At 36.4% G+C, this 27,955-nt stretch overlaps 2 protein-coding genes across 6 annotated transcripts in view; one reads left to right on the top strand and one right to left on the bottom strand.

The window, feature by feature from the left end:
- SGCG (sarcoglycan gamma) overlaps nucleotides 1–3,843 on the top strand; it is a 76,031-nt gene extending 72,188 nt beyond the window's left edge. For all 3 annotated transcript variants that reach the window (XM_084879471.1, XM_084879470.1, XM_084879472.1), the window contains one exon: nucleotides 2,316–3,843. In XM_084879471.1, coding sequence (XP_084735597.1) covers nucleotides 2,316–2,489 — 174 coding nt within the window. In that variant the 3' untranslated portion in view covers nucleotides 2,490–3,843. The remainder of the gene's footprint in view (nucleotides 1–2,315) is intronic.
- Nucleotides 3,844–5,495: 1,652 nt separating this feature from the next.
- SACS (sacsin molecular chaperone) overlaps nucleotides 5,496–27,955 on the bottom strand; it is a 58,175-nt gene continuing 35,715 nt past the window's right edge. For 2 of the 3 annotated variants that reach the window (XM_084879286.1, XM_084879288.1), the window contains 3 exons: nucleotides 26,984–27,075; nucleotides 22,046–22,072; nucleotides 5,496–18,375 (listed from right to left, as the gene is read on the bottom strand). In XM_084879286.1, coding sequence (XP_084735412.1) covers nucleotides 6,818–18,375; nucleotides 22,046–22,072; nucleotides 26,984–27,075 — 11,677 coding nt within the window. In that variant the 3' untranslated portion in view covers nucleotides 5,496–6,817. The remainder of the gene's footprint in view (nucleotides 18,376–22,045; nucleotides 22,073–26,983; nucleotides 27,076–27,955) is intronic. The other variant, XM_084879287.1, reaches the window with a different exon arrangement.

Below are 27,955 nucleotides of genomic sequence, written 5' to 3'. Positions count from 1 at the left end.
ATTTTCAGCTTTGAAAAAATACTACAGACTTTCAGATTTTACAGAGAATATCAACTTTTCTATTTCCTAGTGATTCAACTTTTCTCAATATGGTCACTGGAAGGTACCTGTAAGTGACAACCATTATCTGTTACAGCACTGGGCTTCCTTATGACAAATTATGTTTAAGTGAAAATATGATCTTTAAAAGTCAGTTACAATAAGGATAAAATCTGAAACTTCAAGTCCAGAAATAAAACATTACTGATAGAGGCCACAGTTACAGCAAGGCAATGGAGCACATGCTACTCAACATGGATTGTTCTAGTGCTAGGTCAGTTCACAGATTACCTATTTGAATTCAGGAAAGAGAACAGGCCTCACTGTGCCCTATGTTCTCATTTGTCAAATAGGCAAAATATTTGCTTAACTATGTCACAGGGTTATAAAACACCAATATGGTAATATGGGTGGCAACATTTTGAAATTATGTAATATTAAGAAGAAGGTTGTTGAGGCAACAAATGGCCAGCTTATTAATGTAGACAGGACCCAGCTGATAGGCAGTGAATGGAATTAAAAGTCGTTGGCAAAGCTCCTGCAAGTTTTAACTTAAAAAGTTATGATGCCATTAACAGATAAATGCAAAAATGGAAATCAAGACATTTGGAATCTTATTACTAATTTGTGATGTTATTATATTCTTAAAATGCATTAACTTGAAAACATTTATATGGACTGTAATTTTTAAATAACATGATTCTCCCCCTCCCCATAAATTGTCAATTTTAGCAGTCTGAGTCATAATTAAAGCTCCTCTCCCTTATTACTAGGGGCCAGTTCAGAGTGAAGCAATGTGTGACCTCCCACAAAATATTGTCCCTCAAAAGCATAAGATGAACAATGAAGATGTACATGAACTACCAGTGACTAGAGTTTGCTAGAAAAAAATTGACCAATTATCCATAAAAAAAAAGAAGAAAAAAAAAGAAAAAAAAAAAAAAAGAAAGGAGAGAGGCAAGGCAGACAAACTAGAAAAAAAATCAAACACACATGGGAAAAAGCAAATATCCACAGAATCCAAAGCATTGGGCAATAACCTATTAAATAGGTTCTGCTTTTAAAAAATATACATTTTATTACTTTTATTCTAGGAGTCCCAGTCCATAAGGGTAAAGCTTTTCCTGTAATGACACTAATACTGTTTCACCCCTGCTTCACATGGCAGCAGTCAGCGTCCCAGGAGGAAGGACACCTGCAAACATCAATTTATTAAAAGACTGGAGTTCAAGGATGAGAGCCAAATAAAATAAAGGTTCTAAATTTGTTGGCAAAAAAGATCATTATGCCTACCCACAACATGCTTTAATTCCTCCTAAGAGGTGAGCACCCTAGGATAGGTACGGTTTGCAGCTCAGTGCGACAATTCTTTTTTTCTTTTTTCTTTTTTTAAAAATATATTTTATTGATTTTTGTACAGAGAAGAAGGGAGAGAGATAGAGAGTTAGAAACATCGATGAGAGAGAGTCATCAATCAGCTGCCTCTTGCACACCCCCTACTGGGGATATGCCCGCAACCAAGGTACATGCCCTTGACCAGAATCAAACCCGGACCCTTCAGTCCCCAAGCCAAACCGGTCTCAGCTCAGTGCGACAATTCTTATTGCCTTCATTATCAAAAACTTTTCCAAATCTCAACCAATGGCCATTTGCTTGCATTTCAGTTTAACTATAATAGAAACACAAAATTCAGTAGCTTTTATTTTAGTTGGCTTTTATCACTATCTACTGCTTTTTTGCATCTAATAGAAGGCAGGAGTTTCAAATATGTTTAAAGCTAGAGAAATAGTTGATAGCTAATAGGATAAATGTAATTACCTTTCAAGGAAATAAAATCAGGAGAAATTCCAACATTCACAGGTAAAAAATATTTAATCTATTTCTGTGGCTTGCAATTTATCCTAATAGGGAGGAGCTGTCAAAGTGGATCACAAGATATATGTGAATCAGCAAAAGAATTCTAGTTTTGCTTTTGTCAGGTAATTCTGAAAGGCATTTTTGTGAGTGTAGCATTATAAATTTTCCTAGCTCAACTTGTACAATGGATGAAAGTAAATATGATTTCACTCCAAATTGGAGAATTATTAACACTTTGCCTGAATGTAAAATAGAAATAGGCTATAAAAATTCAGATAATTATAACAAGTAAAAGCAGGTGCTTATTTCATTTTCTATGCTGAGAAAAACTAATGTTTAGAGAATTTTGAGAATATGAATTTTATGCTTATCATGTTCATTCCTCCTTACCAATTAATCTCTCATTTTCTCCCAAACAGCTTGTGCTTGATACTGAAACTGTATGTTTACCCAAGTTGGTTCAGGGGACTCAGGGTCCTGCTGGCAGCTCTCAAAGACTCTATGAAATTTGTGTGTGTCCAGATGGGAAGCTTTACCTGTCTGTGGCTGGCACAAGTACCACATGTCATGAACACAGTCACATCTGTACCTAAACCACCCACACCTTCCATGGAGAATCTGCCTTGTTTCAGTGAACTTTAAAGACTTCTAACCTTCACACTTAGAGCAACTTGACACCCTGGAAAACTGAGGTGGTGGATGGAAGTAGGACACACTTTCAAAAAGAACTCGGAAAGAAAACTGTGCCAATGAAAGAGTTCAGATGAATGTTGTGTGGGTGGTAGATGCAAAAGCCAAAGAAATGACAAAAGAATGTTACTAGGTTGATTTTATAAGAATCTCGTGAATTTTCTTTCCCTTTCTTGTACATGTCAATCTACAATGAAATAGTGAATTGCTGTGTGGAGTTAATTTATGATGTCCAGTTGTGGCTATCTAACTCCCCTTAAAAGTAGCATTAGTCAATACTAAGATGACCCAAAGTTCTATGATGTATTTTCATTATATTACTCAAACCTGTGAGTCCTCTCTTTATTTTGCAAGAAAATGTTCATATTTTAAATGGGCTTTAAGGTTGATCTGATTTTCAATATGTAGTCAAAGGAATAAATCATACAAAATTAATCATGCTTTCTTTATAGTCAACGAGCAATAAAAATCAACTTACATTTTCCCCTAAACTTCACAGTTTGAGCATCTTATTTTCTTTAATCCTCACAACTCTTTGAGGTATGTATTATTTTCCCCAAGTTACTGGTGATAAAAATGGTTCAGGTAGAACAAATCACTAGGTCATACAATATCTACTGGAAATTAAATTGTGACCCTACATTTGAACAGCTGTTTTCACATGGAAAAACTTTGGTATGTTGTTTCATTCCATCCAAAATACCAATCTACATAAATGTGTAGATGGAATAATACTCCTTTGACAAGTGAAAGAACTGAAGTCCAAATGTGTTTTGTCATAAACAGCTAGTAGGTGGTAGGACTCATAACTGTCCATCCTGTGTACTTACATATACACAATGCCTAATATATGCCTAATATGCAAATTGTCAACTGTGAGACCAATCGCTCACTATGATATGTGCTGACCACCAGGGGGCAGTGTGGAATGAAGGGAGGCCCAGGGTGGCAGCTTGAAGGCCCCGATTGGCCCTGATGACCAGCCAGGCCTAGGGACCCTACCTGTGCATGAATTTTGTGCGCTGGGCCTCTAGTAACTTTATAAAATCAGACTCTTGGTTTGTGAAATAATATTTAGTATCGATTGCAACCCCTGATTAATACATGACTAGTTAAAATCTTTTCTATTTCTTATTTTCTACCAGCACTACAAATTCTTAACATCTAAAAAAAAAAAAAAAGTACAGCAAACTTGCACAGATAGAAGAAAATCCCACCCATCCCCAATCAGACCTGGAAACAACTTTATTAAACACAATTTGAACATTTACCAACAACATTCCTGGGCTCTCAGCACACCACACTCCCCCTCCAGCTTGGTGTTTAACTAATTGGACTGTGCAGGTGTTCACTAGTTTTCTCATGGAGGCTATGAACAATGCAGCCCTTCTGCCCAGGAAACTTTCTTCCCTCTCCAACCTGGCAGAACCTGCTCAAGGGCAGAAGCCTGTTCCAACCGTTCTACACTGCATGCTACTCAGGAGCAGCTACTGTACAGGTTGAGTTTCCATTTCTCTTTTAATACAAAAAAGCATAACAGAGGAAAAGAAAGAAAAATCTTAATTAGTTAAGGCCTAAAATTTCTTGCCTTGAATTTCAAATTCTAAATGCTCCCCAAATGAAAATTTCCCAAATGTCAGTAGCAAAACCTGACCTAAATTTAGATGAGGCTATTTATCTGATCTATGTATTCAATTTGGTGTGAACATTCACAGATTTCACTGCAAAAGCATCAACCCTGATGAGAATGCTACATTAAAAACATCCTAAAACTTAATCCAAGGGTTTCATACAAAGGTTTGTGAACCTGTAACTTTATTTCAAATTTTTAAATTGATTTTTAGAGAGGAGAGGAAGAGAAACACAGATGTAGATCAAAACATCTTTCAGCTGCCTCCTACATGCCCTCTACCAGGGATTGAGCCCACAACCTGGGCATGTGTGCTGACTAGGAATCAAACTGGCAACCTTTTGGTGCACAGGACACCCACCCAACCACCCACCCAACCAACTGAGTCACACAGGCTAGGGCTGACCCTGTAATTTTTAAAAAAAGAAAGTATACAGGGACACGGGCAATAGGTTAGTGAAGACATTAAGGGGTGTGTAGGGGTTTGGGTTGGGTGAAGAGTGGGTGTAGAATGGCAGATCTCTAAAATACTATCAACAATAAATATTTTTTAAAAGAAAGTCTAAAAAAAGAATCCCCATAAAACTCCAACTGGATCAACTATCATAAAGGCCAGACAAGGTTTCCTGTGTAAGTTTTAATACCTTAAAGCAATAAAATACATTCTAAGTGCTGAAACTGAATTCCAAAGTAGCAAATACTTCTTTAAAAACGCCCAGAAAGCTGAAGATCCAGAATCTGGGTAGTCCTAGAAGACAGAACTTGCAGCATTGCTCTGTCTAACTTTGAAGACTTGCATCTCAGATATAAAGATGAACATTTCCTACCTGTGAGGGCTCAAGTGTGAATTAGCCCCAAACATGAACCCCTCTCTTGAGATAAGGAAAATATCAATTCAGCCACTACCTACAGAAGAACCATATTTAAAGTATCTATTTCCAAATCCATAAATATATAGGTGGGGCAAAAGTAGCTTTATAGTTGTTTTTATGGAAAATAATACTATTAATAAATAATAATACAGAATAAACTTTTACATATTCACAACTCTAAACCTACTTTTGCCCCATCTAAATATACTATATAAAACAACTAATCTTATTTCCTAAAATATAAAGTAAAATAAACTTTTTACTCAATAACAACCTTATAAACCTAGTACTTTATATTCAATCATACAAAAGAAACCTACTAAAATTCTAGGATAAAAATATAGGGAAACTTAATTGTAATATTTCCTATAAACTCATATACATAATACACATATCAAAACTTAATATAGGGATATATTAAGTTTGATTTTCAATGAACTATTTCTCAGAAAATACCAGTCACAATGATTTCATATATACATTTGCTTTATTAAAATTATGGCACTTAATATAACAGCAGAAATAATTACAGGGCTTCACAACCAGAAACAATAGAATTGTTGCGGTGCATTCCTTATTACCAATAAAAGTAAAAACGTTTTAATGTTCTATAAGTCTTTAATTGCACAAAATATTATATTTAGCATCATTTATAGCCAGCACACATACTTAAACTAATTGTTACCTTTCTTTTACATTCGCCAAAAGAAATATGTTAAGTAAATACCTATGGTAGGACATTCAAAAATAATTTAGCTGTCAGTTTAGAATCACTCATAGGGAAAATACAAGCTGATAATTACTCTTTTATAAACTACTGAATATTGTCACAATACATTTTTTTCAATGTTTTTCAAAGTAAAATCCAAGACATAAGATTTTTAACTGCAGCACCTTTAGACAACAAAAGATTGCATCCTATTCAACCACACTACATAAATTATGGCATTTGTGGAAAATACGTACAAACTTAAAACAAATCTACCAGTTGATAAATGTTTTGGTAAGCAGTTCTTGGAAGCAATATAATAACATCTGGTGATAAGAACTGCCACAATTTTGAGTTTCCCATATGCTATCTTCATGAAAGAGGAAACCTGTAAACATAAGGTGTAAAAAACTTTTAGAATACAGATGCAATATGCACTCAGTGAACCCTAGAAGTACTATCTGCCTATTCTAAATCAAGTAATATTCAGGATTAGAATATGGTACCGTTTTTCAAATGTACTGAGTATTTAGGATGTAAAATTGCAACAAATTCATAATCAGATCCAGCTGATAAGAAAACAGCACATCCAAGAGGATCCATTTAAATAAAGGATAAAATTCCAAGACTTAATTCCCCTTTTTTGTTTAAAGTAATGATATTCCAGTGTTTCATTAGCCCCTTCAAAAGTAACTTTTGCAAAATATGTTAAAAACATAAAATTCATCCTAAACAGACATATTCTTTTCTAACAAACTGCTAAGCTTTGATGATGTAAAGTGCAGTTCTATATGGTACGATCCTAGTCATTCAAATACATCTAGCAATTTTTCAGTTCACCATCATCTTAAAAATAATTTTCTTTTAGATTCTGTCAAAATCTTCTATGAATATTGATATTCCTAAGAACTCCAAAATTCTTCTCAAACAATCTACAATTCCTCAATAAGTGGCAATGAAGTCAGGAAGGATAGCAATTCATTCATGATGTAGCTCTACTTTTTTTTTTTTTAAATACTTTCACAATTTTTGTTGTATAAAATTTTCAAGTTTTATTATGATACAGGCAGTACATTCCATTACCCTCATAGCAACCTCAGAAGTGAACCTGTCATTTGGAATCTGTGGGAAAGGAAGCAAGTCAGGATATCTTGTTTTTAAACTGTCCACACCATAAGCTTCCAAAGTATGGACATCATTTGTGAGTCCTTCAAGTTGCTGACTATATTCCTCTATTTTTTGTGCAAGTGCAGTTGGCTTTACATCTTTATCAGACTTTCCCCTCACAGCATAGTCAGCAGCAATCAAAGCTAATTTGGTAGAAAGGTAACATTTAAAGCATACCCATTCGTTGGCATTTTTATGAAGGTCATTCCTGGCAGCTGAAAAATTTGCTCTAGCTTGTCTCAACCACCTACGTGCTTCAACTGGATTACCAACTGACTTGAAAGTGGGAGGAACAAAGAACCGTTGAGAGTAAGTCTGTCCAGCTGAGGGTGGGCATTTTTCTTTATTTTGTTGTTGCCTTTCAGATTTATGGCTTGTTGCTTCTTGATTCCATGAAGTATAAAATCTTTGAAATGAGTACTTGTCTGACTGAAATCGGGCTGCTGAGGTTGAAAATGTCCGCCTTGAGGCTCTGTCTGCATTTTGATCTACAAAAGCCTGTTTCTCTAATCTGTTAATTTCATTCTGCAAATGTTTAAAAACTTCATTAGCAATGTCATGATTCTCTGGATTTTTGTCAGGATGCCATTTCAAATATAACCGTCTAATAATCTTTTTTCTTTCAGATTCTGGAAGCTTCCAAGCTTGCTCCACCACTGTTGTCACTTCTTTTAAAATCTCTGGTAAAGAATTCACCTTAAGCTTTTTGGGGGAATGGTGTTTTGAAGAGGTCTTGTGGCTTTCTTTACCAGAGAAAAGAGGAGGGATGTTTCGTACACCAGGTGCTAGGAAGTCTGTAGGGCTGGTTGGTGTAGAAGGGGCACTGTCTCTGCTTTGAGAGCTTTCCTCAGGCCTTGAAAACTTATAAAGATCAAGAGAGCTAACTATTTTATATTCACTATAACCAATATCAATCTGATAGATCTTTCCTAGAAAACTAGAATTGTCAGCATCTTCTCTTTCAACTTCTTGTACAATAATTGCATATGTGTATGTTGGCTGGTATGATCCATAGATATCACCACCTTCAGCATCAACAAGGTACCCAACATATTCTCCTGGGTAGAAAACATTCATTGGATCCATAAGCAAAGTATAATGAATTTCAGCAGGTATTGGAGTGCCCGGCATTGGAAGCTCAAGTTTTGATGGTTCTGAAGAGTCATATTTTACTCCTAAACTGTCAAGTTTCTCACTGATTCTGTAAATATCATTGCATCCTAGCATAGCAATTAAATATGAAGTGTCAGAAATCAAATTGTCAGTGGCTGATTTAAGCGTCATTGCTAATGCTAATAGGAAATTAATGTCTTTACTGTCTGAATGTTGTATGTAGAGCAGGATGACAGCATTACCAAATCTCTTCAAAAAAGCAAAAGTTTCACTTTTACTGTGGGGAATAGGATTAAAACCTTTAACTCTTAATGTTGTTTGAAGCTTTTCAAAACAGGACACTTTCAATCCTTCTCTTAGCGCTTTGCAAAGTCTTATGGCTTTTTCTTCATTGGCCAGGAAAGCATTATCATTTTCATGCTTCATGATTCTAATTAGTCCTGTAATGAATTGTTCAGAAGACAAGAGTAACTGCAGTCTTCCCTGAAGAGAACACAAGGCTCCAAACTGACAAACTTTGGGGGTCTCCTCATCTAACTGCTCTTCAAGAATACTGCTCAATAAACGAGGTCTGAGTTTTTGAGGAAAAAGCATTATCAACTTAGTATGAAATCCGTGGTCTTTCCCTAAGTAGCACTGGCTAAGATCAACCAACATTTGCACACCAATATTCCCCTGGATTCTACTTTTGTAATGTGGTGCATCATCAAACACTAAGATGCTGGACTTGACCAATCTACCATCCTGGCTTGGAAGATGAAGGGCAAGATCGCGTACATTCTCCAGATCACTCCTCACCTTCACTGAATCATTTTGTAAACTCTTGAACAAGCCAGAAACTACTCTTTTAACTGTACGCATTTCATTAGGATCTAATTGTTTTCCTTCAGAACTTTTGAATATGCGGCTCAACACTTCAACATATTGCTTAGTTGAAATAATATCTTCAGTACCTAAATGTTTGAACAACTGATGAAAGGTACCAAGTTCTAAAGGTAGTTTGTACAAATAAGGTTTAAAATCAGATTCATATTCTAGATTTATCACCACCTCTTCAGGCTTCAGAAGTTTCCAACCATCTTCTACCATCACAAAAGCAACCCCCCGCAGCTGAAAACGAAACTCCCTTTTTTCTGTACTGAGAAATTCATATATGCTCCTTAAGACCTTTGCTCTCGTTTTCACCATTTCTTCATCCAAAGTTGTAATGTTGCATATGTTTCTGCAGTTATTAATGACCTTATCAAGAGGGGGGTCCAGGTTAACATTAAGCATACTCAAGACTTGTTCAAGCTGTTCTTGGGGACCAAGGTCACTACCTTCTTGTTCTTTGATACTCAAAGGTGTGGCTTTATCTGGAAGAATAGGGCAGGATGTCCATAACAACTGAAGTACATCACATTGCTTGAATTTTGGATTCACTTGTGCTCCACTGAACTTTATAAGAGGAAGTGTTCCATTTACCTCTTGATATTGAGGATGAAATCTAATGAATTCAGCAGGGGCCCTCTCGGGACATAAGAATGGTATTAAAGACAGTTCTTTCAAAAAGTTTCCAGATAACAAGTCCATTCGTTCTTGGAATATATGATGGAGAAGTATATCAACTGTATTTTGCAAAGTTTCTTTAGACCAGTTTTCTGTATTAGCTCTCACAGAGATTTCCTTAGCAAACTGTAACAACTGCTGCTGAGAAAGCATGTATTTCAGTCCAATGTTTCTTAAGAATTCCACCCAGGAGGTCATAAATGCAACTTGATTTTTGGGTTTTATAAGTTGTTCCAATTTTTTAAAGAAGTCCTTAGGAATAAACAAATTTTCGGGAAGCATAACTTCAAAAACCCTCACAGTTCTATCATAGAAATGCTTTGCTTGCTTTAGTCGACTGTTGGCATCATAGATTATCAATAAACTTTCCAGTTTTTCAAAAAGCTGTTCTTTGATCTCTGACAATTCCTCAATATTTGATAATCTATTCTTAAGATAGATTAAATGTTCTAATTTTGCATCATATGAGAGATTTTCAATTCTTGGTAAGAGGTGTTTCAAATATACCTCTAGATCATCTATAGGTACACAACCAAGCACCTCATATAGTTCTTTTAAGTGTATTTTTTCTTCAAGAAATGCAGATGATGATGATTGTGTCCACTTTTCCACTTCAGCTGAAGGAATACTTTTTGTAAGTACATAGCATGTTCCAAATTTTGCAATGCTCATGTAGCGACCACTGATGGATTTGTAGCATGGAAGTGACTTTAAAATTTTTATGTCATCTTGGGATATCAAGTGACTCAAATTGCAGTTGAAATACATCAAAAGTGCTTCAAAGTCATTTTCTACTAATTTTTCAGCTCTAAATGTAGAAGTTTGAACCATATAATGTACAGCCCTCAAAATGCTTGTGGGGCTGTCTATGTTTGCCGTGTGACATGACAACAGAGGAACAAATGCACTATCTTTTGAACATATTTTGTTCAAGGCAAGCTGAATACAGCCAGCTTTCATGAGAGCATGAAAGACTTTATCACTTTGGGCATTTGGAAAAACTGCAATGTGCATGAGGCTTAGAGGAAGCAGAACATCCCCTTCAGGAACTACAAGCTGATTGGCTGAAACAGTAAACTTTGTTCCTGGAAGCAATGCCCAGTCTTTTAGGATATCAACAACAATGTCAAATGTTGGTTTTGTTTCTTCTTGTTCTTCTTTCACATTTACAGATTCACTGATAAAATGCCATGCATTCTTAAGCCAGGACTCGCTTGCAAAATTATCTTTCCACTTCGTACAGTTTTTGGTCTTATACTCACGAGGCAATACAGAGGACAACAAATCAGCAAAGCTGGAAATGTCAAACACTTTTGCAACTTTACAGTTCAATAAAATATTACCGTATTTCAAATATAATGTATTCATGAACAAATCTTTGCGTGATGGAATCAATTCATGGTATGTTGTTAGAAACTTGGGTCGTTTTGCATCAAAAGTTTGCAAAACACTGTCCAGTGTAATGAGAAGGGGAAGTCCCTCCACTTCCATCTCATTTTCTTCTGCATCCTTAAAACAATAATCAACTAAAAGTTTTAAACTATGAAAAAGTTTTAGGTTAGTCTGCTGGAGTCGACAAGGCAGCTTCCCAATATGGCAATTAGTATCAGGAGAGGAAAATGTCATTAAGAAAGACCTAACATCAGCAGGAGTTACATAACTAACAGGAATATCTGCATCTACAAGACAGTGGAACAGATTAGCTGTTTCATCACAGTTGTACACCAAGTTGAAACCAATTTCTAAAAGTAGGTGCTTCAGTCTATAGACATTCTCTGCTACGGTTTTCCGTGTAGTGATATTATAATCTGCATTTTTAAGGTGTTGTAATTCATCCTGTAGTAAATTGTCAAAAAACGGTCTAGTTTTATTTGAAGTAGACATATTAATCCAAGTAATTATAACCGCAGAATGCAAATCAGAGCCATCAATATTTGGAGCCCGTACAACAGGTAAAAGACGTTTCATATCTTCATGAATGCAACCATAAAGTGCTTTCACTAGACAATATAAATCTGGTTGTAGATCAAGCCTGTTAACTGGGAAAAATGATAAAAACTTCTTTAAAGTGTCCTTTACAACATGAATAGACGTGTTCTGTAAAACTGATAATGTTGGATCAGAACCAGGGAAATAGCGCTTTTTTAACTGGATTAGTAATTCCACATATGCTGGAGCTATTAATGCTGTCATTAAGCTGTTATTCCAGTCACTTCGAACACCAACTCCATTATCATCACGCCACAGATTTCTTCTGGCTGAATCTAGAGCAAAGTGGCCATTCATATGAAATGGTAATCCCGTCTCTAAAGAGAGAGGCAAAAAACAGAAGGCCCTGTGGGGTTTTTTATAGTTGTGAGTAATGCAAGCAGCTACTCCACCACGAGGGAAGAGAGTAATATCTTGGTTCTTGTGAGCTGATATAACGCTCTTAGATACTTTCTCCATACTTGAAAAACCTGATCTATTACAAATTAGCCATGTAGTAAGATTTCCTTCAGAGTCCTCAGTATCCATTGTATAGGTGATCTGTTGAACTGGTATGTCTTTGAGCTGCCTCTTTTTAGTAACACTGTCAATTACAGATGCATGAAATTGTTTCCTTTTCAATCTGTCTCCATCAGTGATTTTGCCCTTTACGGAATACAGCACATTTAGAGCTCCAGTAGTTTTATCTATTTCACAAATAGAAATTTTTTCCATGTGATTAAGAAACATTAAAAGTTCTGCCCCATCTGACCGCAATTTGTCCAAAAGATTCTGGACCATTCTGTCTGATGATGGAACTGAAGAAATTTCTGAAATTTTTGCCATTTCTGCATTACGAAGAGGAAATCTAAACATTGTGCAATTATCCAGTTTAAAGTGGGTTCCCAAATAAAGATCCAGGACATCTGAGAACTGTGTCCTAAAATCTGCATCCAAATCTCTAAACATACGTCCGGGACTAATGGATGTGGCTCCTGGTGCGTATCTGGCATGAGGATCAAAAATACACAGGATATCATTGCCAGAAATAAAAGAAGGACAGTCTGTAATATGATACACAGAATTGAATCCTATTCCATACTGTCCAGTTTTATAAGGATTTCCTTCTTTGGTGCCTTTTCCAAGATTCTGAATTCCTCTGACATCATCGTCTGTAAAAGGTTGGTTGTTATACACACAAAGTGCTGGCCCCTGCAATGGGGCCCACTTATCATCAAATATTCTATCTACTGGATGTTGTCTAGGATCAAACACAAAACAGATTTCTGTGGCCTTTGCATCATCAGCATTTTGAAGAAGTTCTTTCAACATCTCCTTTTCTGAAGGATAGGCATTAAGGATACTCTTAATTCTGCTGGTGAGTTTTTCTTTCTGTCCAAATTCTGAACCAAGTGTTGTAAAACAGATATTAGATGCATATCTTTCTAAGGCTTTATGCCGTTTTGGTACTGCTCCTAGTTTTACAGCTACTTCCCTGGGTATATCAGCATGACAATATTTTACAGTGGTATCCTTTACTTTTATCCAAGGACAATCATTGTAGCATAAAGATTTAGCAGGAAGAAGTTTAAGATTAGTATCTGGCAATAATATTTTGCCATAATTTTTCTCACAAAATTCTTGTTTCTTTTCTCTAATGACACTCCATATTCCTTCACTAATTATTCGCCGGCAAAGCTGAAAAGTCTCTTCCGTTATTTGCTTTGTTCCCCTTTTTTGATCAATGGATTCCAAAACAAGGGCAAAATCTTCAACAGTAAATGACTGTCTTACACCCACACTTTCAAAAAGTTCACGGAAATTATTTTTATATTTATTAGGCAACTGATAAAGGTATGGCGCTGCTTCAAAATTCAAATGAAAAGAAACTTTCTCTGAATCAACATATGTATTCTCAACTAGAATGAAGCTAAAGGTTTTTAACTTTTCAACAATTGATAACTTAATGGTTTCATTTTGCATCATTGCTTCATGAAGATATTTGTAGCAAGCATTGGTGATATTCTCTTGGTATAATGTAACTCCATCATTAACTGATTTTGCAACTTCTTTCAATTGGTTTACAACCAGATCAACCGTTGGCTTCCTTAGTAGTCCCAAAAACTCCTTAACAGCCAATGGCACTGAACCACAACCTCTGAAGGAATGTGAGTTTTCATTTAGAATTGGCTGCAAAAGACAAACTATATCTTGATGCTCAGCTGTGTAAAGGTCAGTTGCTGCAAACATGGTTTCAGGCTTAAAACTGTTACCTTTCCAGTCCAAAGAAAAACCTGCTGGTTTTGTTAGAAATGGAAGGAAGGGGATTGTTTGATACTTTGCAGCAAAATCCTTTGCTCTAGGATCCCTTATTTTCAGCTTTTCATCAATAAGACTTAATAGGATACTACTTCTTAGACAAGCAGCAGCATGATCACTTTTATTGATTTCTGTTACTGATTCTGTACGTTCTAGCATGTCATCCCATAAAATATCATCTTTTGCCATACCTAACTGAACTAGCTTAATCAAAATAATAGGATTAAGATAATCCTGAGTAGAACCATAAGGAAATCGTCCATCTTTAGTATCAAATAACTTTGCAACTCTTCCTTCAGGATGAATTAATCTTGATGGTAAAACCAAAGGATGTCCCTCTAAAGAGCAAGGAATACATGGAGTAACACGAAGAATTCCTGAGAATTCCTCAATTTTTTCATTTAAAACAAAATTCATTAAAGGATCTCTGAGTTCTGCTTCAATTTCTTGAATGTTTGGAAAAAATACTTCTGAAAAAAACTGTTTCTCTGAAAATGTATTCTCAAGCAGTATCTGTTTACAGCCAGCTTCTTCAAATCCTAATTTTACTGAAGCAGGAAGTTCAACAGCACAAAGGTCTTTTGACCCAGTCTTCTTGAGGTATTTTAAAAATATCTTGAAGGCTGCTGGACCAACATCTCTTCTTTTAAGTATAGAGTCATCTAGAAATCTCACATTCTTCATGGAAACCCATGTAGTTCCATCAGAGAAGACTCTGGTCAATTCTTTCCCTTTTCCATGAGCTATATCTTCATAAAATCCTTGACAAATTACAGAAAAATCATCATGAACTGTATCAGGATCAGGCCACACTGCATAGTAAGTATAATCCATTAACTCCCCACTGGTGGCCAGGTTACGTAGGACACTGAGTGCCTCTAAGTAAGCTTTCACAATAACGTGTCTCATGAAGGTGGTATTCCATCGTCCTTTTGTATCTGTCTTCCAGATTTCTTTTCTATTGGAAGTTACAGCAAAACACCCATTGATGTGGACTGGCAATCCTGTTTTTATTCGTAAAGGCAAATAGCAAAACACCTCTCCAATGTGTGGTTTCACAGTCCACTTCTGGTCCTGGACTTCAGACAGCAGAACTCCTACTGCACCACAAGGAACCAGTCCTAGCCTTCTTCCACTTTCACTCAGGGAAAACTTCAGAGCCTCTCCTGTATCCATGCAGGTACATATAAGCCACGTGGTGCATTCTACTGTTTTTTGTGACAACTCGTCCGATGGCTTTTTTGATTGGCCAGATTTAGCCATTTCAAAGAGAGCAGCTGGGTCATCATCTGGACCTCTAAAAAGAGGTGAATGTAAATCAGCAATCCTTCTGAACACATGGTGAAATTCTTCAACTGTGATCTGAAGAATGCAAGATGACTTTGGTGCATCAGTAGGAGGCTTTTTATTGCTGCTGCTGCTGCAAGTTTTCATAAGCTCAGCAGCTTCTTTTAAAACACTTAAGATAGGTGCATTCAATGCTTTGGAAGAGCATATATTTTTTTTAATTATTATTGTATCTTGTGCTAAGCTGGGATTGCTTTCCTCAATTTTCAAGTACTTCAAATACATTGAGTTTACACTCTGAGTGAAAATGATAAGCCTGTGTCCACACAAACTAAATTCATCCACAAGAGAGTAAATATCTGCTGTATTATAACAGGTATTACTAACTTCACTCACTTTCGCTTCCTGCTGAGTTCTAAAGGACAGGCGGAAAAGAGTTCCACTGTAGCTATAAGGTGTTTCTACAGTCAAGGGTAACTGACAGCCAAAAACGTCTATAAATGGTTTGAACTGATTAGGAAACTTCCTAAGTCTTTTCTGTTGTTTACTCCAATTAATTTTGATCCCTGGATTAGATCTGTCTTTAATGTGTTTACTGATATGGTTTATGTTTGGATCAAACATTATCATGAATTCTCGACTCATAATGATAGGAATGTCAGTAATATGGTACACAGAATTAAATCCAAGGCCAAATTTACCAACTTTGTCTACTTCTCCTCTTTTTAAAGATTCCCCTAACCTAGTTATGTTAACAAAATCTGAATCTGAGAATTCAGAATTATTGAATGACCACAAAGCAGGTCCATGACATGCTGCCATCCCTGGGTCCAGGAGATTCTCTCTAATATCCATATTTCTTCTCATGTCAATCATGAAACTGCATTCTGTTGCATTTGCATCATCTGCATTTTGAAGTAGTTCTTTAAAAATATCTGACACTGAAGGATATTCTTCCAAAATATTTTTAATTCTTACAGTAAGTGGTTCTCTTTGTCCAGACTGTTCAAATCCCATGTTTTCAGGGTTGATCAATCTCGTACTAAGGCATGGAACTTTCAGCCATTCTGCAGTTTTCATGGGTATGTCCTCATGTACCAAAATGATTGGTTCCACAGAATCTTCCAATAAGTCATTAAGGTCATCAACTTTGATGTCACAATAACAGCATTCATGAATTGACTTCATGATTAGTTTAGAAGGGTTTCTGTTATGATGTATAGGAACTGGTGTGTTGGGGCTTACTGGAATCTGATTGCTATATAGCCATCTGATAATATTCAACATAAGATGAAGATTTTGTTTGCTTTCTTGTTCACTGAGATCTTGATCACTTTTGAGATATACCTTCTGAATAACCATGGATATATGATCTGATGTTAGCTCCTCTATTGAACCACAGACCTTAAACAGTTGGTGGAATTTTGCCATGGTTTTGGGCACATTATGCAAATAAGGTTGAAGGTCAAGATCATGGAATGGTTTTATAACAGCTTGGGCGAGGGGACAAAATTTTTTGCCAGTCCAAACCCAGGGAAATTTTAAGGCTCTAAACGCATCTTTCCCTTGATTTAAATGATCATGCATGAATCCATAAATTTCAAGCAAAATATGTTGGAATTGGTAGTAGTCTTCATCACTAAAAGTTTTCGAAGTATACCACTCAACAACAATTTTAAAGTGTTCCAAGACAGCACTAATGCTAGGTTTTGTGAAGATACCTAGAGCTTTTTCCAAGTTTACATGGATACTTTCAACAAGAGGAAGTGCTGAGCCAACTAGAATTGCATGGGCTGCATCACACATATCTGGTGGTGCACAAAGACTACAGAGATCCCCTTTCCATACTAAAGAACCTGGATAATTTGGAGGCCTTTTCTTGCAAGCTGGGACCCATTTTATTTTCTTCAGTGTCATCATTCCTTCAGATGACTGCAACAGTGTATGATTCCTATTTAAAACCAATAAGAGTGTTTTGGCTTTCTTTGTGAGAATGTCCTCATTTGGACAAGCATTGACCTGTAAGGCTTCAATTTTTTTTGCCACTTGTACAACATCTTTCTCTTTGAGACTGGCTTCGTTTTTTAAACCAATCTGTCTTAAAGAGTGAAGAATATCTGGTGAGGTGAAAACTGAAGGTGGGAAGCAAGTTTCTTCTTCACTATAAAAGAGATCTTTTAGTACTTCTATATCTGGATCAAAGAGTTCACTGGCTGATACCATTCTTTCCTGTGAAATCTGAATGAATTTTAATGGCATTAACCAATCAAGTACTTTTGGATTCTCATTTTTAAGAGAGGACAGATTCTCAAGGACCCATAACATAAGGTGTGTTATCTCTACATGTGAATAAAATCCATTTTCGATATCTTTTAAAACAAGCTTTAAGAAGCTAGGGGTCTTTAACTTCTCTATTTTCAACATGTTTGCCAAGCGAATAGTAGCTTCATCATTACTATCTATTACTGAAACAGAGAGCCGCAGATCTGGAGGAAGTTTGGCAGCATGGTGCAAGACTTTACAACCTTTCAGTTTTGTATAAGAGGAAATTCCCTGAGCAGATGAATTGTTAATTCGTTTAAATATTGCCAATTCCTGAATTATTCTTTTTTCCTTTTCACTGCTATCAGTTAAAGTGGCTAGGAACTTCCTCAGGGCATCTTTGTGTGTCGGAAGCAGTGAAGCTATTTGATTACATAATTTCTGCAATGGCATCTTCTCCATTATCTGCAAAACAGCACTTGGTAATGGTGAATGAATGTAATTTTTAACAAGTGGGTGTTTTATGGAGGCATCTAATTTCTTAAGGACAATCCCTCCAAGTTTCTGTACAATGTCAGCTAAAAATTCTGGAAGTTGTGCTTCAGATTCGTTATCTAAAATGACTAATGACGGAATCCTGAGTCTAATGAGTTCCACACACGTCTGACCTTCTTCTAGTGTAGTTCTGGGGATGAGTGGCATCTCATCAAATAAAGTCAAATCCTCTGAAAAATGTATGTAGAGATTCCTCCAAACCATTTTAAGCCATGAAACAGATGGATGGTTTTTGTCTTCATCAAATGGATACCATTGAACGATCAGCTCTCTGCCAGGCCAGAACGTATTCATTACTTCTTTGATTAGACGTGCAAATCGTTCTGGATTTAGAAGCTGCAGCTGAGTACATGGTCTTCCTGTAAATCATATAAAGACACGTTATAAATATATAATTCCACTATAACTTATTTAGCTTTCTATTCCCGCAGATTAGACAGTGCCAGTCATTTTGAGAGATTTAGGTCCACTGTAAAAATGCAAAAATTCGGCATAACAGGGCTTATAATACATTTTTAATAATAGAGAATCTAACCATAAATCCATATTTATTGTATAATAATCTAAGAGAGAAATAATTTTCTCTGGAAAGTGCTTATTTTAAATAAATATGTAAAATGTATTTATGTGTGTTTTAAAAATTATCCTACGTTCTACAAATGGAATCAACACGGAAAACAATTTTTCATGGTTATTTTTCATAAATAAAAGTACCAAAGAAAAGTGTTAAAGTTTAAGTAAGCACCATTTTATTTAAGGGTAGATAAGTAATTTATAAACAACCACAAAATGAGGTTTTTTTTACATGTCTGAGGAGCCACATGGCTGTACAGATAACAAGAAGAGCCTGAAGTAAGAACAAAAATGTTGCAATGAAGTAAGACCAACATTCTCTGAGGCTGAGATAGCCAGGAAACTTAGTTTCCTTCAAACACACGGTCACTTAAGCTTTCTGGGACTTGCATGCTCTCATCTAGAAAAAGAATGAGGATGAGGTTCTAGGTCTCAAGACTGTTCTATATATACATGCCGAAGTAAGGAGCATATTCATAACTTTAACCACTGGTCTAGAAATTAACATTTCTAAGTGTATTTTGTGTTTCAAAGTATTTATAACACCAGAAGGAACAAAATTTTGAAATAACACTATTTACCTATAGATATATATTTGCTTATTCAGGGAAATAAGAAATATCTTAAATTCAGTCCTATGGAAAACTAACATCATTTTCTCCCTGTGTACATATAATTTCTTGACTCTTGAAAGACTAATTTTGAAAAAAGATGTAAAAGAGGGCACAGATCAAGCACCTTGAAATTTCTATATATCATCATATTTTAACACCTTTATTTCACAGGCTTACACATCAGGAGGACAAATTTTCCTTTGTCCAAAAAGTTACCTTTCATGTTACAATAGACATTTTAAAATTACTGCCATGGAAGTTTAAGCAACGGCACAGTCTTACAACTTTTGGAAGCTATAAATTCCCAAATTCTGAATATTTTCAGTTTCTACATCGTATGATTTAGGGTAAATCAAGTAGTAATATTTGAGAAATAAAGTTTTATCAAGAATCTGATTAATATAGCCTCCTTGGTTGATAAGTCCCATTAAAATATAATTTTTATAAATAATTTTTAACAATAATGTTTTAAACAAATGCTTACTGAATTAACAAAATAGAATATCCAAATCATAGGAAATGCAAAAATATAACACCAAAGATACAAAAATGAGTTAAAAGTTAAAGTTCATAACACTCAGAAAACAAAAAAATTAAACATTCACCACACTATGTTCTAGGTTATTAATTGCCAAGTAATGCATTTTTACAAATAATTCTATCCAATATCCATGCATGAAATTTGACAATTTGTAAAAGACATGCCTACCATCAGAAACATTATATAATATTAACATATAAACAAAATGCCAACAAAAAACACACCCCACACATGCGATTAACACACCAGTCATGCTGAACTAAAACACATAATAGAAAATAAAGGAGAGAGAAAATGTAGTAAGACACAATTCTAAGTACCTAAGTCAATTCAATCTGATGTTCTAATTTTTATTTATTTTATATTTAAGCCTTTATAAAGTTTTTAACTCTAAATTGTAAATGTTAACCAGAAAAAAGTCTTCATGTCCTGGTTTAGAAAGTCAATGAAATTACAAAGCACCTCTAACAGTATCAGCAAAATAATTTTTAGCTTTGTAATAAATGACTTACGTTTGTGGGTTTGCCTTTAAATTTATCAGTACTGTCAAAAGTAGTTAACTATACAGATCTGAAAGTGTTCCTAGAGACAGAAAACTTATATTTAAACTATTATTATATATGATTATTTAATTTAGAAAGAACTCCTCTAAGAGTAATTTCTGTTTAAACTACTTTTCAATTTAAAGCAATAACATCAAAGTACTGATGTTATTTGTTGTTTATTTATGTGTTTTTTGTTGTATATGTTTATTTATGTGTTTACGCTCAATACTAATTTTGAAAATGATTTTTAACATGGATGGAAACAGAATACTATAAACCCCAAAATTTACTTAATCAGAAAAATCTCAGTCCTTACTACTTTTATGAGCTAGGAGTTTACTACACCTGACTAGATTCTTTCAGAGTTGCAGCCAGCTGACTACTCTGATGACCCAAGGCTATAAGTACAGCAAGTTTTTTATACTTATTTTGTAGAGAAAGTGGCAATGGCAGCTTTGATCACTGATGAGTTCTAACAATGCTCCACTGTGTAGAGATACCCAAATCTCTTTTAAACACACAGGAGGTAAAGTGAAGGTTCGATTAAATGGTAAACAGTAGGTCAAATCTAGCTGTTTGAAGTCAAATCTTCAAAAAAACAAAAAGGAAAAGACCAAACCAAAGAAGGAAAGGAAAGCTCCTGCCTACTGAGCACCTGGCACTGCACCAGAGTAGGGGCAGCACGGCACACCCGGTGGGCCCAGCGGAAACTTCCACTCCGATGTGGAGGAAGCACATGGAGGTGGTTAAAGAAAACAGCACCAGGGGTCAAATCTTAGTAAATCAGCACACTACGGCTGCCTTCCTTCTTTCTGTCTCGAATAGAAGTACAGCAACAACTGGGAGCTCACTCACATAACCGGAGCCCATGGGTAGGTGAGAACTATGTATGCAGCCCACTCCTATGAGATTTTGTTTTCCTCTGATTACACCTTAAAAATGATATATTAAAGTTTAAAAATATATAATAATAATAGTTGTAAATGCTAAGCTACTTTTTAATACAAGCTAGAAACCAAATTTAATCTTTGTAAGAATTATCAGTTTAACAACAGCTTATTTTCTAAATTAATTGTTATATAGTTATAGCCTGCTTCAAATAATAGATTGACTCCAAACGCATTTTTTACCAAAAATTTCTGTAAGGCAAATCTTGTATCCTCTAATTTTCCAAGTAAAAAATGAACTAAGAGAAAAATAATACAGGTTAAGTAAAAAATCCTTTATTTTTTAAAAATGACAGTCAACAAAATGACACATGAGGCATTGTAAGAGCCATCAGCCAATTGCTCCTAATAAAGCTGTCTTAGCCACTGTAATTTCCTCTGCTATTCCCCCCTTCAGGACATTAAGTGTAAGGTTCCCTCCCTTTACCGATCCAGAATTGATGCTCCTTAACCCTTTATAATCTCAGTATTTATGGGTATCATATAACAGAGGTATGTTCACTCTTGTACTTTCCCACTAAACATCACAACTTGAAATATATATTTCCGCATAATTCTTTCATTTAAAACTAAATGTTTTTATGAAATGAATGAATCCAAGCCATTTACTTATGGTTTTATTGTGGTATATATAACCATACCTATATCAGTATAGTTTCCTCTCTCCTTTAATAGTCATTACCACTAGAAAAAAAAAGTGTTGACATAATTTCTGTCTACTTAGGTAAATGAAAAAATATGATTTAAAGAATCAAATGAACAAAAACATCAGACTACAAATGAACACAACATTTAGTCAGTTATCATACCTGAATATCCCCAGAGAAGTTGTTGTGCTAGAATGTAATTAAATCTTTTCTTAAAAAAAGAATCGTCACAATTTTCACATGAAGACTACAGAAATTAGTCTGTATCTTAAGATAATACTGTTTTGTATTAACACTGTTTTAATATATCATTATGTAAAACAAAAGCCATAAACGAAATCCCAAACATAGCAAATTTTACATTTTAGATTTAAAGATATATTTTTAATGCAAAGTAAATCTCAGCTATACATGGTCAGAAAATCTTAGTTGAGAATGAAAGCAAAGAAAGGAATATGTACTTTATATGTCCAAATTACGTTTTAACAACAGAAATAAAGTCATTTAATAAACTCCCAATGGGCTTTCTGTACAGGCCATCATCACATCTATATTAATAAAAGGATAATATGCTAATTAGACCGGATAGACCCAACATCTTCCAGACATCTTTCCGGATGTCCTTCTGGACAAAGCCACGGTGTGGGGCCAAGGCAGAGGTGGTTAGGGGCCATCAGGCCAGCAGGAGAGAGCGGCTAGGGGCTATCAGGATGGCAGGGGAGCAGTTAGGAGCATCAAACAGGCAGGCAGAGGAGGGGTTAAGGACAATCAGGCAGGCAGAGGCTATTAGAGGCGATCAGGCAGGCAGGCAGAGTGGTTAGGGGTGATCAGCAGGCAGGCAGGTGAGCGGTTAGAAGTCAGCGGTTCTGGATTGTGAGAGGGACATCCGACCACTGGCTTGACTTGCCAGCATCACTACTCTTGTGCTGTGTGGCCATTATAGAGCAGAATAAGGGTTACTTGAACACAGCACTGTGATAGTCTATCTGATAACTGAGGTGGCTACTGAACCATAGGTAACTGAAACGATGTAAAACAAAACCATGGATAAAGGAGACTACTACATAGACCATAAGTATACACTGCTCCTTCTAGAAGCTGGACTATGACAGAATGTAAGAAAGGAAATCAAAGTCAAGGTTTGTTTTGTTTTCCCCAAAATGAGGAAGACTAAAATATGCTTACCTAATTGCTAAAGGGAAAAGAGCAGTAGAGTTTGGGGGGAAATACAAGCAATAACTTAATATTTAGCCTACAACTTTTAATGTGATGCAAGTAAAAGGTAAAACTATCAAAATAATGAGACAGATTTTGTTTGAGCTATAGAATTAGAGAAGTACCTATTGCAGAGAAAAAAAAAACAGGTTTTAATTTTATGCAGCACTGCTTTCAAAACTGGCCAGTTTTTTACTGATAATCAGTAAGCAGAAGTCCACAGTGCTTTGTGTCAACAAAAATAACTGCATAATCATTAGAACAAAAAATGTCCAATATTTGTGATGTTTCCTACCATAAGAAGGGAGCTCCGTAAATATAATACTTTTAGCTTCCCTCTCCCACATTCACTAATCCCTCCTTTTGTACCACTCCAGCAAGTGGCATGGCATGTCTGATTGGTAAGTAAACAGAGAGAATCTATGCCTGCTCAGAAGTTTCCTTCTGAGGGCAGGTCCTCCATAAAGAAGCCTGTGGTATTTAGTGCTGCCTGAGACTAGATGGCTGTGCTAATCGGTTTAATTCTGGAGTTGAATTATAGAAGCCCACTGCCTCACATGAGTCATGATCTCCAACACCAGAATTATCAGTAACACACTGGTGATTTTTACATCTGCTGGACCTCTTTCTGTGTATCTTTACTAACTCAGATCTCAGAAAAGGAAAGTCAGGGACATTTTTTGGGGTCCACACCAACCCCTCTATTATAGTGCTCCCAAAATATTAAAATTGTTCATGGCAATAAAGTAAGTTTTGACTGGAACAAAATAAAATTTTTTTTTAAACTAATGATCCTATATTATACAGGATATCATCACATCTATACTAATAAAAGGATAATATGCTAATTAGACCAGATAGACCTGGCATCTTCGGACATCCTATCGGATGTCCATCTGGACAAAGCCCATGGTGTGGGGCCAAGGCAGTGGTGGTTAGGGGTGACCAGGCCAGCAGGGGAGAGCAGTTAGGGACAACCAGGCTGGCAGGGGAGGACAGTTGGGGGAAACTGGGTTGGCAGGGGAGGGTAGTTGGGGGAGACAGGGCCGGAAAAAGAGGGCTATCAGGGGTGACTGCGCTGGCAGGGGAGGGCAGTTGGAGGTGATTGGGCTGGCAGGAGAGGGATTAGGTGGTAATCAGGCTGGCAGGCAGAGGCGGTTAGGGTCAATCAGGCAGGCAGGCAGGCAACCGGTTGGGAGCTAGCAGTCTCTGTGAGAAGTATGTCTGACTACTGGTTTAAACTGGCAGATGGACATTCCCTGAGGGGTCCCAGATTGGACAGGGTACAGGCTGGGCTGGGGAACACTCCCCCAATGCACGGATTTCTTGCACTGGGCCTCTAGTATAAAAATAACAAGGAAGATGCCCAGGACACAGTTACCTGTCACCCATTTAGCCAAATAAAAATATTGAAAAAGATTATTAAATAATCATAAGAATGGTAGCCTAACACTCAAATCAAGGTTTTAAAAAAGTGAACATAAAGCCAATTCCTGGAGAACTAAGCCACACATTATGAATGACAAAACAGTGAAGACATCCTATCTAGTATAAGAGTCCAAAGAACATTAACCAACAGTCAGAGACAAAATACACTGTGAATGAAATAATCCCAAAACAGAAAATCAGAATCCACAGTAGATGAGAAAATGAAGACATACAAAGTGGGAAGACTCAATTCTATAAAGATGTCAAATTACCTAAGTTATTATATATATTTTAACACATCCCTAAAAATATAACAACAGGCACCCCATCCACCTACGACTAGAAAAGCAAGTGGTTTCCATTCTTTGTGCCATTGGACATTTAAAAATCTTTGAGTAAAAGCACAGTATTATTCTGTTGGCCTTGTATCCTTTCTACCTGACTAGCTCTTAATAACTTTTGGCAGATTTCTAAATTCATATCCACCTCAGAAACTATTGGCCATTAACAAAAATATTCTCTTCAAAAGAATGTAATACATTGCACAATGAAATACCATAGCAATAATAAAGGAAGATCTATTACTCCATGCAAAAACTTTGATGATGTCACAAATATTAAATAGAAGCAGATACAAAGAGTACATACTGCTTGATTCCTTTTATAGATAGGACAACTAGCTGAATTAGTCAGTGTGATTAAAAGCAGGATCATGGTTACCCCTGAGTGAGCAGAACTGAAAAAGGCATAGGAGGAGTTTCTGGGTGTTGGTGATCTTGTTTTTTTTATCTAGGTGTTTTCAGTTTGCAAAATTTCATTAAGCTTACATTTATAATATGTATACTTTTTTGTATGCATATTATATTTCAATGTAAAGTTTTTATACCAGAATATAGTAACAAATTTGAAAAATAACAACTTGTAAAACTTTGGAGCAAACAATGGCAGAGTTATAGGAATGCATATTCAGACTCCCAAAAAAGCTACTTGAAGATGACAATTCCCATCAATGTCACAGTTGCTACCTCATAGTTACAGATTCCTTATGGCTAACAGTTTTCACATATTCATTTTCCTTTAGTCTCACTTCGACTCCACCCTTAATTTGCCTCCCCCATTCCAATTCCTTTAGTTTATATTGAAATGAATTAAGATGTACAATCATTACAACTTTTCTTTCTGTCATTTCCTTTGAAAATAGCATCCTATATAATAAAAGGATAATATTCAAATCTACCAAATGGCAGATAACTGGTCACTATGACACACACTGATCACCAGGGGGCAGATGCTAAACACAGGAGTTACCCCTTGGTAACTGCACTCCCACAGGGAGAGTGCCACTCAGCCAGAAGCCAGGCTCATGGCTCTGGCGAGCACAGTGGCGGTGGCAGGAGCCTCTCCCACCTCCACAGCAGTGCTAAGGATATCCGACTGCTGGCTTAGGTCTGCTCCTCACAGTCCTCAGCAATCAGACATCCCCCAAATGCTGCTGGACTGCGAGAGGGCGCAGGCCGGGCTGAGGGACTCCTCCTTCCCCCCAGTGCACGAATTTTGTGCACCAGGCCTCTAGTATGCTATAAAAGACACATCACAAATAATATGCTTTATAACCTTAACCAGTAAAATGAAACCAGAATTTTCAAGATAATATCTAACTTTAAAAAAGTTTAGGCAATATTCTTAGAAGGGAAAAGATGCTTACAAAAGTTGCAAGATAATATCAAACTTAGAACCATAATAATTTTACCCCAAACTATTCTGTCTTTTCCTAAAAAGAATTTTTAATAAAGGATATCTATCCTTTGCTAGGGCCCTAGGAGTCCCTTTCCCTGACATTGTTGTGAGTTCATTTTATCTGTCTGCATTTCCCTGGTTGGCCTTGACCCTGATCGCTCCCCACCCCAACAGGGGGTGGGGCTGGCTGGCAACCTCCTGCAGCCCCTCTCCCTGGCTGTTCCATCCCTGATCACACCCCCTACACCAACAGGGGATGAGGATGGCCAGATCCTCCCCCTACCAGGTCCCTCTCTAGATAGGTCCCTCCCACCCTGATCAGGGGCAGGGCCTCCGGGCAAACACTCATGGTCCCTCCCCCAGGCCGCTGACCCCAGTCTACACCCCTCACACCACTTGGGGCTGGAGCTGGCTGGTCCACTGCCCACAGCCCCTCCCCATGGCCAGCCCTACCCCCAATCAGCCCCCTAACCTCAACTGGGGGTGGGTCCCACCAGCCAATCACCTGTGGCCCCTTCCCCCAGCCAGCCTGGCCCAGATCGGCCCCAATTGGGGCAGGCTGGCCGGCCAACGTCCCACCATTTCCTCCTCCCAACAGGCCCAGCCCCAATCCGCCCTGACTGGGGCCAGGCCGACCAGACCCCACTCATGCACGAATTTATGCATTGGGTCTCTAGTTTTTTATAAATAGGTTTATTTTTAAAAGCTAGATTATAATACCTCGGGTTTGGGCAGCTTCCTTTAAAGCAGCTAGAAGATGAGGTTTCAAGTTATCCAAAATAAATCTTCCTTCAAGACCTGGGAAAAGGGACCTAAAAAGCAAAAGGACCACATTATAATCTTCTAACACAGTGGTGCCTCGCATAATGAACGCCTCGCACAGCGAACTTTGGACAGGATTTTCATGAAACCATTGGCCAAAAAGCAGAAAATGGATGAAGATGTGCAAGATTCGGTAGACTCTACTTAGTCTGTCTTAAAATTAAAAAAATGTGTGTTTTTTTTTAAAAAAAAATTATGTTTTTAGATGTATCTAAATAAAAATATGTCATCTTAGCATATTTTTTTTTATGTCATCTTAGCATATTTTATGCTACAGAACGAATTATTTTTTTTAACATGTATTGTTATGGGAAAACACGTTTCACATAACGAACTTTTCGCATAACAAGCTTGCTCCTGGAACGAATTAAGTTCGTTGTGTGAGGCACCACTGCAATTCTAAAATAATTAAATAACTTCAAGCCAATTAAATGTATTATTTTATATAAATGCACATATCAAATCACACAGCAATACTTTTGATCAAATATTAATGAGCCTTCACTATAAACCATGAGGGCATCATGCACCATATGCATACCCAAAAATACTCTATAAAGATCTAATAAAATTAATTTTATCTTCTGAAATGCCAATGTACATCCTTAGCTATAATTATTTAACTGTACTTTAATTCATTTAAATTTCATAAAATAATTCATTGACAAATCAGTTATTATTTGACTTAATAACCATTTTGTTATTAAAATTTTTGAAAAAAATTGCTAAGATAACTTTTTAAAAAATTGATTTTAGAGAGAGGAAGGTGTGGGGAAAGAGAAAGAAACATCTAGTTATTACACTTATTTATGCATTCATTGGTAGATTCTTTCATATGCCTTGACCAGGGATCAAATAAACAACCTTGGC

Source organism: Pipistrellus hanaki, assembly GCF_964339955.1.
Source record: "Pipistrellus hanaki genome assembly, chromosome: 3".
NCBI lineage: Eukaryota > Metazoa > Chordata > Mammalia > Chiroptera > Vespertilionidae > Pipistrellus > Pipistrellus hanaki.
The sequence above is the reverse complement of the archived record's forward strand: the minus strand, read 5'-3'. Positions and strand labels throughout refer to the sequence as shown.